Source organism: Anser anser (assembly GCF_964211835.1).
Source record: "Anser anser genome assembly, chromosome: 5".
NCBI classification, from domain to species: domain Eukaryota; kingdom Metazoa; phylum Chordata; class Aves; order Anseriformes; family Anatidae; genus Anser; species Anser anser.
In genome coordinates, this window is record NC_139725.1 from 39,749,536 (window position 1) to 39,763,281 (window position 13,746).

General features: G+C 39.6%; 1 protein-coding gene across 3 annotated transcripts in view; it reads right to left on the bottom strand.

Moving 5' to 3' along the window:
• Positions 1–13,017: 13,017 nt before the first annotated feature.
• Positions 13,018–13,746, bottom strand: part of LOC310900538 (mucin-5B) — a 43,250-nt gene continuing 42,521 nt past the window's right edge. For all 3 annotated transcript variants that reach the window (XM_083838666.1, XM_083838668.1, XM_083838667.1), the window contains one exon: positions 13,018–13,386. In XM_083838666.1, coding sequence (XP_083694792.1) covers positions 13,212–13,386 — 175 coding nt within the window. In that variant the 3' untranslated portion in view covers positions 13,018–13,211. The remainder of the gene's footprint in view (positions 13,387–13,746) is intronic.

Below are 13,746 nucleotides of genomic sequence, written 5' to 3' on the forward strand. Positions count from 1 at the left end.
AAGTAAAACGTTTCTGCAAAAAAAACTTAATATGAATGGTTCCTCTTCCTCTTGCTGCTCAAGTTTTTAAAGAAGGATGCTTTGGAGGAGTTAGAAACTGGACAATGAAATCCTTTGCACCAGATATGACATTTCTTAGCTATTGTAAATTGAGACTGACCCATCATTGCCATTGCTGCTGAAACATCTCTGAGTGATAGAGATATGTGTATACAGAACCTGTGGCACTTTCTTAGGTAAATATTGAATAGTTAAAAGAATGAGGGAAAGGTGGTGTTGGCCAAATCATTTTGTGCAAGGTTGATATAATGAGCTTTCTTTACCAACTAGGTGTACTAACAGTATAAACCATAGGAATGCCCTGCCTGTGAATCCACAGACTGACAACACAGCCATTTGCCATTTAGAACAACAAGAAGCAAATGCTTTGGTTACAGAAACTGAATCTACAGGGCTAATATGGGTAAACAAAATGGAATCATGCATTCTGGAATATATCCAGGAATCCAGGTTGTTAACAAAAAATGCCATAAATACTGTAATGTCCAACAAGTAAGGAAGAACTGTTACTCCTGTCAGAGATGCAATATTATTCACAGAAGGAATACGGAGACTTAGCAGCAGCAGATATGTGTCTTTTGTTTCAACTGTTATCAACTCTTGTGGGAGCTCTTTATAGAAAAGTTGGGGGGTTCATTTTTAATGCTTTATAGGGCCAATAGCACAGCCCTTGTCCTCCATCCCTTCCTGCCTCTTTTGAGCATCTCATGCTAGAACTTGCATTTATTCCTTTTGTGACCCTGTTTGCACAGAATAGGCATAGATTTATAGATTAAGGTAATTCAGAAAAATGTTTTCTGGAGCTGGAAAGAGTGTCCTATTCTGAACTAGCTTTGTCCACAGACCACTCTTTAGTTGCAGATAAGAGCAATCACCCAGGAAGCCAATCACTGACAAGCAGCACAATTTGAATTCTTGCACACACCCTTAATCCAAATTCATTTCCGTGAGAAGATAAGCCTTCAGTAAGTTCACTAATCAACCAGTATAAGTTTAGAAAGCAGAACAGGAGGTGCAGTTTCACTACTCAGTTTATTTTCCAGGATTTACATTTTAATTTAAGACAAAGGTAAAATGAGTGAAGTACTCCCATACTAGTTTCCATCAGAAACATGTATCTTTTAACAAGACAGCATTTGCTCATTTGCTGCTAAACACAGTCAGGAAAAAAAAAAAAGCAAAACATTGAGACCCAACACATAAAATGTTCTCAAAATTATAAGCAACCATTGATAGGGACAAGATGAATACAAATGAAAGAAAAAAAAACAGAGGAACCTCACTAGGCAGCAGCTTTTCCAGAGACATTGGTACTTTATTGTATAGCCAAACCATTCAGGATATTGGTTGATATGTAATATATCTAACAACCTTACAGGCAAACTCTTCTGCAGTTATCCTAACATTTGGCTCTGCAGAGACTCACCAGTGGTAGGCCGTCAAAATAAACTCAATTATTCTAGAGGTATGAGGAATCTTTAGTAAGATGACCATGAGAAAACATGGAGGCAGCTAGTTTTAGCCCATCACGTAGGCATTCTGTTGTACATGAACTTTTCCAGATTGTGAAACTGAGGTACAGTTCAAAAGAGAGGACATAGTTTCATTGTCTCTGCAATGAAGTTGCCTCCTTAGGTCTGAGTCATTCTCACAGGAAAAGAGCTGTCCACATCTATCAAACCTGGGTTTGTCTCATTACTGCTCTATTAGCAACCCCAATAAGCGCACAAAAATTCTTTTGCATCAATACCATTGTGCAGCATTGGCCCTTGTCATCTTTCACTGTATGTGTTTTGAGTGACAGGCAACAGGACTTCAGTCCCATGAAGATCATCTGATGCTCCCCAGATAGCTTCTGTTATGTATACTGACATTGCAAATGTATTAAACTCCTAATTTGTTCGCCTTTGACATAGAGCTCACTCGCACATGGTGAAGAAGACTCAGGACTGGACATGGATAGGAAGAATTAAGTCTCTAGTGCTTTTTTAAGGCATTCAAAAGCACTTGCTCTGTTAGAGAACATAAATGTTTTGTCTGGTAGCACTTTGTCCTGTTTTCAGAAATGCAACGACTTAAATTGTAGCTGCTTCCTTATAATTAACTGAGCACAAAAGCCAAACCCATGGAAATTGTACAGTAAACACTACTGCTTACTGGCATAGTGGAAAGAACAATGAGGGCACAGCCTCCCATGTTAAAACCTAAGAACAACACAATATACTGTATTTTGGGGTGATTCCATTGTGCTGGTATATTTGATTTAGGAAGAAATAGAAGTTTTTGCCAACACAGAAACAAATTCACCCCTACCATTATGTTTGGGCCCCTTTTCAGCTCTCCCATGTACAGTGTTTGCTGAAGTCTGCCTGAACAGTTAAGCAGGAGGTTAGCTGTGCTGCAGCAGACATGTGAAAAGTAATTTAATGACTTATTTTATCTACTGAATGCAGGTTTTGAAAAGCAAACATTGTCCAGTGCAAAACACCATCAGTGGCACATAGCAGTTTGCTTCAATAGTGTTCGCCTTTAGGAACTCCCAAAGCATGTTAGAATACACCTGGAGTAACATTTGGTCACACAGGCTATACTATCTTGAAAATAATAATAATATTAACAAGGCCAAGCTAGGATGAAGGAGATACAGTCACCTTTTTTTGCAGTACGAGCACCCAAGAGAGCCTCTGATTTCATGACAGTGAATTTCAAACAACACGTGAACCATGGAATGGAGACAGTCTTACAAGCCTCCACATCTTCTTGCCAGGCCCAGCAAAAAAGGCCAGGTCACTTGATTTAACTTCAGGCCTTGAGATCTGCAGGTTATTGGTGAAGAACGGGTCACAGATAAGATAAGGCGACACTCAGTGACGTTGCTTCAATTAGAATAGAAAATGTAAAGCTAGTACTAAAAAAAAAAAAAAAAAAAACAGAATAGGAGCTGTGTAAGGAATGCTAACTCAGGACGTAAGCTGTGTTAAATGTTCAGTTTGGCAAAGGTCCTGGACATGCCGTTGCTGCCATGATTTATGTCAAATCATATATTGAAGGCAAGAGGATGAAGTTTAACTTGGCTGTCTGGCTAGAACAGTCAGGAACATGTTGTTCAAACAAGCAAGATAGACTTTAACGTGTACTAAAAGCATCAACATGGCCCTCTTGACTTGGGCCACTAAAACTCTTGTCTACAAGTGAAATTTTTTAAGAACCTTGAAATGGAAGCAAACTCTCAGGTCATCAGATCCCCTTCTGGCATCCAGGAGGAATGGTAGGTAATCTCTCAAAAATGTGTTGATCTCCACCTTACGCCCTATAGATTTCTTGCCTTTGCCATTCCCGAAGAAAAATTGTTTCTGATCCTTTAACTTGCGATGGCTTACAAACTGTATCTGATTTCCAGATTAAGAAAAAGGAAAAAGAAAAGCAAACGCCTTTGCAAAAGCTGTTGATTATTCCACCCTCCTCATGTTGACTTTCTGGGTGTAGATGGTGTGTGCACCAAAATATGCAAATTGGCTCAATGTCCTTTACCTAAAAAAAGCTCTGTCAGCACCAGATGTTTTTGGTTCTCAAGAAACATTTGTATTTACAGTCATAAGGATTATGGTTGTAGGTGGGAATTACAAGAACTAGAAAAATAGGATGCATAAAATAAGAGGATTGGTACGCAGTCACATGGATATATCACTGATGAATCTAATGCTTTACTGTAAACAAAAGACTAAATGTCTCTTTACACAGTTGTTTTGTTTTATTTTGGCCTCACTAAATCTCTATTGACTTGAATTAATTTTTTCCTGGCTTATGTTGGCCTAAATAAAAACAGAAGTGCAACCAGTAACATCTGCAATTAAAATACAACATCATTTCAAGTGGACCTTAAGGGAAAATCAATCAGCAGTATTTAGTATTTTCTCCCTGCATGAATTTGATATGCTAAAATTGATGCAAAGTAATCCACAATAAGATGTTCCATAACTAATTACATAAATATATCGAGAGAATGCCATTAGTAATGTGACTTCATTAGACCCTGGTGCAAGCAGAAGGAAAAAAATAATCTAGTAGGAAAACAGAAATTATATCTAAAAGAATGAAAAAGTATTTAAGAATATTTTAGTGTATCTATAATGATTGCAAATAAAATTCCCATCACTCTAAATATTATGATATCAAAAGAAATGGAAGGTCTTCAAGCGCTTTATCTTCAGGACTGATTTAAAAAAATATTTTTTTCCTCCATGTTTCCCTTAAATCGAAAACTAATTTCCAGTAAATCACAAAAATGTTTACTTGGGACTGACACATGGTCAAATTATATCTTCTTTTCTTAAGATTTCACTTCCATGGATGCAGTTCTATCTGTTCCTCTATCAAAACATGAGAATGCATCTTGGTACTTCTTGTAAGTGTAATAAAAACTTATGGCTTTTAATTTGCTCTGTTAATTGTGTTGTTATAGATGTGGCCTCTTGATTTTGTAAAGGAGAGAATACCAGAATGAATGAACTGGCAATTTACAAAGTTTCATTTCTGGAATGCCAACAATCCTCCTGGTACAATTTAAGAGCCAGAGTACAAATAATATTATGAATATAGCAATATAATAATCTAATCTAAGTCAAACAGGTTTTTAAAAAATCACTTCTGGAATTTTTTTCACCTTGGCTGTTTGTCACATTTAAAAATACTGCAAATGGTTCAGATCAAGGTTGTTTTCTGACACAGTGCCAGGATTTGTGTAAAATCAACCGAACAAGATGCCTTGCTGAGGACTAGTGGTGAGCTCAGGAGTAACAATGCCATTGAAGGAGAAAGACGGATTGCCAAGGGGGCTATGTTTCCGTGATGCAATTGTGCATTAAAAATTTTAATACTAGAAATGAATACAACTCATGGTTACTAATGTTTTGTGGGAAAAAAGACTGAGGTGTGACTCTGCAAAAAGACTGACACCAGCTGCAAGCTAATCAGCTGCAAACAATGGCATGCCTTGGTGTGGAGAGAAAGCAAGAAGGGAGGTTTGGGGATGGTGAGAGGCACTGAAATGGTTTCCTCTGCCTAACAGGGATGCAGAGTACTGCCAGGCCAAGCACCAGTCTTTGTGTTGATTCAAAATAAAAGCCTCCAAAGTAACCATTACTGATTTTCGGTTTGGTGAAAATAGGTTCTGTTTGTTGCACACTCTGCTAAAGTATGTCTCTGTAGTGAAGGATACTTGTTGCAGGCTGGAGCGGACCCTCTCCAGGATGGGGAGATAATTCCTTCCCTGACAGTAATGGCACAGGCTTAGCTGGGAGAAGATTTGGGCGGGCAAACAGAGCTAGAGTGGGTGTGAGACATATGGGATGAGCCTGCAATGGGAGTACAGGTAGGGAGAAGAGGAGCAGGGGCCTTCTGCAGCCAGGAGCCGACCCAAAGCCAGACTTCAGAGGTGAAAGGCGAGAATGCGGCTTCCCAGGGACCCTGAGGAGACCTGGCAACCACAGCAGGGGCCTGGGGGAAAGGACCCACTCTTCACCAACACAGCTGAAAGGGGACCTATTTAGTCCAACCTTTGAAAATCAGCATGGCCCAATGGCTCTGCAGTTCCTCTTCTGAGAGCCACCCTCTTGCAAATTATTATTTTGTACTCTAGTGGGTCTAGACTGGAAGTATCTGGTATTTTTTTGGCATGGGAGAGCCCTTTTTGCTTTAAAAACATTCCACTTCAGTGAACTGGCTGGGGATCTTGTCACACCATGTTTCTGTCACATCATAACACTGCTTTCCACGTCAGCTTATACCAAATGACAGGCTCAGAGAGAGAAAGGACTTTCCTCATTCTGAGATTCTGCTGGTACAGGCTTATATTTCCCTCTAAAAGACGGTACTGAACCATTTCCAGCTATAGTGTGGACTGAACACATAATGAATTTGTATTTCCTTCAAAGCAAGCTGTGCAGATGAAGCAGGACCTGCTAGTCCAGTCAGGATCCATTAGCAACAAAGATTACATATTTCAATGTTCGCTCTGTTGTTTTGACTGCAGGAACAAGGAGAAACAGTTCTTAATTACTAATAATCCTTTGCATGCATTATTGACGGACTATTTTGTTCAAATAGTTGGAGCTTGCAGTTTTTAAAGTGTTCCATGTACAAAGTATTCATCTTTTCTAGTGGAAATTAAAAACTTTGTTATTATTTTGTTAAGAGAATCTTTCTTGTGCAAGGTAGAACATTTCACAAGGGAAATAAAAACTAAGAATGTAGTTTGTTTTTAATCCTCTAAAAAATGCTGCTTTATATATACATATAAATGTTCCTGAATTATCCCAGATTTATATGCTAGAAGCTAGGAAGAGAATCAGGTCCAGAGATATTAAAAACTGGAGAATTCAAAGGGATTCAGTACCAGGGAAATGTAACTATATTTTGGAACCCCCCAGTATCTAGCAGCAAGAAAGACGTTACAGAGTGATGTGGGACTGTTCATCAAATAAAATAGACTTATTTCATTAGGATTTTTGGAGAACAGACTATTTTGTTGTCATAAGTGTCATGGTATCCCAGGATAAATATCAGCTAGGTTGATCTAAGACAGTGGTAATAGCACTGATCTCTCTGGTAACCAGTGACAGGACTCAAGGGAATGGCACAAAGCTGCAACAGGTGAGGTTCAGGCTGGATAGCAGGAAAAGATTCTTCAATGAGAGTGTGGTTAGGGACCGGAACAGGCTCCTCAGGACAGTGGTCATGGCACTGAGCCTGCCAGAGTTCAAGAAGTGTTTGGACAATGCTCTCAGATTCTGTGATTCAACGATACTCATGTCCATGATGCAAAGAAAGTACTTGCACTGAGTCTTACTCTGAAGTGAAAAATCAGCATCAACTGCAAGCTACTTAATTCCTTAGTTATTATTAAAAACACATCGGACAAGTTGAGCACTCTCTTGAGCTCTGAAAGCAAAATATGAGACCTCTGGGAAACACTTTACTTTTTATTTTTTTCTTCAGCTGTTTTCCACTCATTGAGCTTGAGGGAGGGAAAGGTGAATTAATAGGCATAGCTCCTGTTTCTGCCAGAAATCTTTGTATGACCAGTAATTGAATACCTAATTATCCAATTATGAAAGTGTAGATGAAGGGTGAGAATGTGCCTGAAACTGCTTTTCAGTTTAGGAAGGCTTAAAGGTGTATTATTATAAGCTAGTCTAAGCAGCACAACACAGGCTGCACAAATGTCACCCAATGAACAACTTGTTACTGGAAATGCACAGCTGTCTTCAGGAAAATGTCCAACCCCATTCATTTGGCAATGGAGAAGAACACACCCACAGTGATACCACAGGGCTGATCTGGTTCTCGGTAAGTGGTCTTTAGATGGGCACTTCACCATACAGAACAAGTGTTGCAGACTACAGAAATTCTTTGAAGGATTGCCAAGTCTACTTACTGACTGAGGAAGGGTGTGATGAATGTAGCAGTTCCTGAAAATTTTCCTGGGGTAACGCCAAAGAAAACTGGATTTATAGGACATACCACACACCCAGAAAAACATTCTGTGCCTTAGCCCGAAATGATTGCATCTGAAAATCTGAAAAAGCTGGAGAACATCATCAAAAGCAAACAAATTGGAACTTGGAACTGGGAGAGCTAGAAGTAAGTTGGAGTACTTGGGGAAGTAAAGGTATCTGCTGCAGCCCTTGAGAGAAACTGATCTAGGGGAAAAGATAATTTCAGACCATAAAGCAGCAGTGTTAGCAATGATTTACTGGCTACATGGCACTGGGCTAACCTTTTGTTTGTAGAACAATGCTCACTGAGGGTCAGATTAAACTCTGTTTTTTAGCCAGGTTTATAGGATATTACAGGAAATCAATAGGTTAATACAGAAAAATATCTGGATACACAGAGGAGGGAAGACAAGAAGCTGTAAAGGTGTGGCAAAGGACTTGCCTTGTGGCTGTCTTAGAACAGCAGTGTAGGGAAAGGTAGTGATTTGGAAAAAAAAAATGCTCCAGAGCTGGAACACAAGAGGGTTGATGGACTTCTTCACTGACCTTCAGAAATTTAAGCTGGATCTAACTGACACAAAACACAGGAGTAGAAGCAAACTCCCTGTCTGTCAAGTTAGCCCCATTTTAAGCTCTTTTTGATTTGCAGGAGTAATGCTAAGAGACACTGGAGTAGTGTTTCAAAACGTCACTCTCTCTCTGACAAGGCTGAGAATGAGGTTAGATGATATGGACCACTTTTTTTTTTTTTTTTTTTAAAGGGAGTAAAAGCAAGCACTACAAATGTTAAAGGTAAGTGAGACGGTGCCCACCCCAAAGAACATACTGAAAATAATGAAGCTGGTCTCAGCATCGTTCTTGTTAAACATCAGGGTGAAAGAATCTTTCACTAAAAGTCCTGAAGATGGTTGAGCTGTTCAAGGCAGGGCATAGGGTTTGCAGAATTTGAGGTAAATTTCTGGCACTTCTCATTAGGAATATATAAAATTGGCACTGGGGATCAACTTCTTACATTGCTTTAGAGAATTTGGACAAGGTAGGTCTGTACTTACACCTTAGTCTGCCTATGAAGTCAAGAGAGTTAGGTAGGAATCCAAGAGGGTTAGGTAGGAATCAGTCCAGAAGACAGTTGAGCTCTTAGGTGAAGTGCATATCTATTTTCAGTATATACACAAAGTTCACAGTGCTTCAAGTCCCAGTTTTGATTCATATTTATTTTGCCTGAAGGTAGATGGGATGAACTAAAGTATAGCTACCCCATCTTTCTTCTACCCAGTCATATCAATGGGAGACTTCACTGGATTTTATTTTCAGGAGGATCAGTAATTAAATAATTTCCTTTCCTACAAGAAGTATATTTTTAAAACACACCTTCACAGAAAGCAAGCTGAGTGAAATAATATAATCCATAAACAGAGAGCTCAACCTAAATGTACAGGAAGCCACCAGACTGATTCCCTTTGAATTAAAAAAAAAAATCATTAAATTAAACTGTCCTAGAGGCTACTGATGAAAAGTGGGTCTTCACATCTAGATAAAAATAAAGTGCGTAAAAAATTAGAACGTTGTAGTTTCATGATCAAGCCTTGGCCTGCTTTTGACACTAAGCCAGTTGCCTGGGCACACCCTCAGTGGTGTTACTTTCCTAAGATAGGAATTGGTGTTGTCAAAGAATTAAATGGATGTGAGAATGGCCTTCTACAATGTAAACTGAGACTTAAAACCCATTGTTGCCCTAAAGATATTGAATAATCAGATCCTTTGAAGTGTAAAAACCAGAAAGATTTTCACAACCGATACTTTTGTCTTGGTGTCTTTGGCATATTGTCACACTTTCTCTTGTAAAGGATGTTTGGGATGCCTGACAGAAGCAAGTATACCCCTTCAGGTTTTTAAATGACGTGTTATACACTCATGCAAAAAGTTTTATGAACTGAAATGTTACAATTGCATAAAAGAAACAGGGCCCTACCCTTATCCTTATCTGGGATCAGAAAGGAAATATAAACAAGGCCAAGAACGTGCATGTGAGCACACAAACCTGTAGAAGAGTCACAGCTCTCAGACCACCCAATGCTTGGTCTTCCCCTTACCTGCAAGATAATCTCTTATTTGTCACATTATTTTCTTTTCTGGCTCATTACTAATCATGTAACTTTCACGAATGATACTTAGACAAGTTTTTCCACCTTCACATTGCAACTTTCTCATTCTAATTGTTAAGCTAGCACACTGAAACAAAATAGGTGCTGCATTCTTTTAAACAATCCCTTCTGTATTAGAGGGCATGTACAGTTCATAGACTTTGTTTTCAGCTCAAGATTGTAGATACCAGAATAGATTGATATCGGTGCAGCACACTGCAGATAAAGCTAGAGGTCTGATTCCACAGCCAGGGGATCCACTCTAAGAAAAAGTGTGGAAAAGGACAAAAGGACAGTCTCTCTCCCCAAATAAAAATTCAGAGCAAACTTCTAAAGTTCTCCTCTTTGCAAACACCAATAATCATTAACAAAAGCCCAACAAAAATTTAGCCAAACTACGTCAAAGTAGTATTGGGAATTGAGCTTTCCAAGCCATAAACTAATAGGCAAGTATTCAGAGCTCATGTTGTAATGGCAACCCAGCTCAGTGCACACCAGTGACATGATAATGTGTCTTCAGACTTGTTTACCTGACACAGCGCAGTATCTCTGGCAAATATTTATTTTAGTAATATGGGGCAGTTCTTCCTGGTGTGTTTTCTCAGAACTGCTCAGCATATGGAGTACCATCATCTCATGATAAGAACAGAATGGCTACAAGCTGAAACCAGTTGAGCCCCGGCCTGACTGGCTCATCTGAAGGCTGGTTCTCCTGGGGCTACCCTAGTAAAGTGGATGCTGATGCAAAGAATTCACACAGAAGGGAAGAAACAGTACTTGGAGCAATGCCAGTGATTTTTCTTGTGTTATGCCAGGAAAGCGTTTGACGTTCAGACTGGTCAGTAGCTGGAAGAGATGCCCTGGGGCTACAGATGAGTGTTAGAGCATGCACACATTAGAAACAACCACACAGCAGCTCCAGCAGGATCATGCCCAAGTTGAGTGATCACAGGGATAAAACAACATTCAACCCACTGATTGTATTTGACCCATTGACTGTCTATGAGCTGAGGAAGCTGAAAGTTTGCATTAAAGCGACTTTGTCTTGCTGGCTGCATCTCATCTAACTAGGACTCTGCATCTATGAACAGAAGATGAACACATTCAGTTCAACACCTGGCCACTGGAGCTGGAAATAGTACAGCACAGGGTGGTTAGATACCAGACTGAGTAAATGAAGAATCAGGCATAATCAGGAGTGGAGAAGGGGAATGTGGGGTTTCACGTGATCAACAGCCGTCTGTAGATGGCAATAAGCTGTTGGTTCCAGCTCTAAGCTAAAATAATTTCACTTGCCTGTAAAGCAAAATGCATGCCAAAAATGAACAGAAAAGTATACCTTCAAATCAATTCCATTCTCAAATTCCACATAAAGTCTCATCACCAGTAAAAACACAGGAGAGTGGACTTTTAAGTGTACCTCATAAGATTAGATCATGTTTTATTGCCCTTCTCCCACCTGATGAGAAAGCAGATACAGAAAAGATTTCCACTAGTATTCTAGCTAAGCCATCCTATTGAGAATGATTGATTTGCAGGGTTTACTGGAGTTTGTATCTGACTACTTAAGAGCCTGTTTACTCTTCTGATGACGAAAGCACTCAAGAATGATTTCCTCCCCCTCAGGGAAAGGCAAGGAGGAAAGGAACGAATGTCCTTCTTTCTTGCTGCTGCTCTTTGCATTGCAAAAATCAGGCATGCACTTGATTTGTATCAGTAAGAATATTTTCTGAGCTAATGTGAAATTTGTACGTGAGCATCAATGTCAAACAACTGCAACGCACGCCTTCCACGGGAATTGCATTACACTGACAGTTATCTGAATTATTTGGGGATTCCTATCATTTATAATCAAGCAAACTGGTCCAGTGACCAGGGCAGAGGCTGGGAATGGGAGAGTTAGCTGTAATTCATCAGCAACACAAACATCTTGTTGAATTTTATTGCCCATGTTTCCCAAAGATTTCTGCACTTCACTGTTGCCATTGCAACTGCTTACTCCCACTGTAATTGTTAGGAACACTCAGTCTCTCATTATTTTTAAATAAATAAAATAAAAACAAAGGATGATATTCACCTCCTCTGTCTTCAGCTGTCTAAGCTGCCTATCCTGGATCTCAAAATACCCAGTGCTGAGAAACTGATACCTTCACAAGGGCTCTTACGCACCAGTCTAGGCTGAGACAAACTATTCCAGAAAGGGGCTGGAGAACTGATATGTTAAAATGAGCTGAGCTCCACAGAAATATGATAGGGACTGTGCTACTGCATCACAGTGATGACCCAATAAGCATAGGCCTATCAGATAAGAGTGAAGAAAAATGTGTATCTTTCAACTCCTATGCCTATTCTAAGTCAAGTATTCCAGCAATTTTAAGATCAGTAATACCATAATGAAACAGTACATGTGTAAGTAACCTGACATCAACTACAATGATTTATTATGAAAAAGAATTAAATGAGAGACTACTTGGAACTCAATAGCTGCAGCATTTTAAAATGGAAAGCTAAAGGTTAGCACACTTAATAGCTACTCTATCAGTTCAAAAGTATTCCCTCTAAAACATTTCCCCAAAGTCTCTACTTGGCAGGTTGTAGGACACTGCACTCACAGCCCTTAGTTCTCATTCAGGTCACAAAAAGACCAAGTTGTTCAAGCAGCAAAAACATCTGTCTTCCCTGCATACTCTGAAGGTATTGCTGAGCTTTTTTGACCCCTGTCCACTTAAGATACTGTCACAAACACTATGTCCCATTGAACATGCTAGCTGGGAGTTAATTGTTTGTGACATAAATCAGTCACGTAACAAGATGTGGATCTGAACATCAGTCTATCACGAGACACACAGGTCCAAGTTTGATGTTGGTAAATTACAAAACCCACCAGAGATAAAGACTCACTATAAGGGTGTGAATGTGTTCATTTTCTAGCATGCATTTAAGGCACATTTTTACACTCCTGCTGTAGTGCTTACAGCACAGAAGGAGAAAAGCACATTGCTTTGCTCCAGTGACCCAGATTGTCAGCAGAAATAGGTGCAGAACCACTGGGGAGAAGAACAAGGTGCCCCTGAGCTGAGTCCTGCCTCTCTGACTGAACCACACCTGTGGAAGCGATTGCTGTTTCCCTTCTGAGGGAAATGAGTTGAAGCACGTAGTTGTGGTTTTATAATGCACAGTTCCATCAGGAAGGACTTTTGAAAGGCATCGTCTGTCTCTGGAGTGCCTTGTAATAACCTTGGTTTATACACCAATATGGGATTAAAGAAATTAACCTCCTTGCCCCTTTAGCAGCATCACTGAAACAAGAGAACAGGTCCTCTTTGAAATGCAGTTTATTCTACAAACATTTAGAGCAAAATCCTCAGCTAATTTCCATAACTGCATATAATACCAGAAGGAAAAAAGCACAGGAGAGAAGTATGGTCACTTCAAGGTTAGTCACAGCTGCTTTCTAAACTACTCACTTGCTAGGGAAGCGTTAAATGGGAGCTGAAATGTCTCCTTTGTCTCATGTTCTCCTCTTTGGGCATTTGGTTTCCATACATCCACATTCATCTACATGCACATATGAGAATTCGATTGTCTTATGCTCAGAGCAAACCAGATCCACCTTCACTGTGTGACTCCTTTTTTCATGGCAGCAAATGCATTTGTGTTCCATTTCATTGGCCTCAAAGGAATACCTATAGAAATGAGATTTGCACATGAGTCCACCACCTGTTTTCTTCCCTATGTGATCTGTATTCGCTCCTCCAAATAGGGGTACAACTAATGAAGAAAAAAACAAGATTTCCGACTTGTTTTTCTGCTTATTCATAATGGTCTTTCCTCAGGATGCTACTACCTATGCAGGGCCAGATCCTCTGAGATCAGTGAGGAAAATCCCAATAAATTTGGCAGGTTTTGGATTAAGGACATTCTGACAACACAGAAATGAACAATTCACGCAGAGACCAAAGAGCAGGAAGAAACTCCATCAACCCCCAGAGCTATTCGTAAATACACATAAGGACAGGAAGCTAATACATTTAGATGGTCTCTTT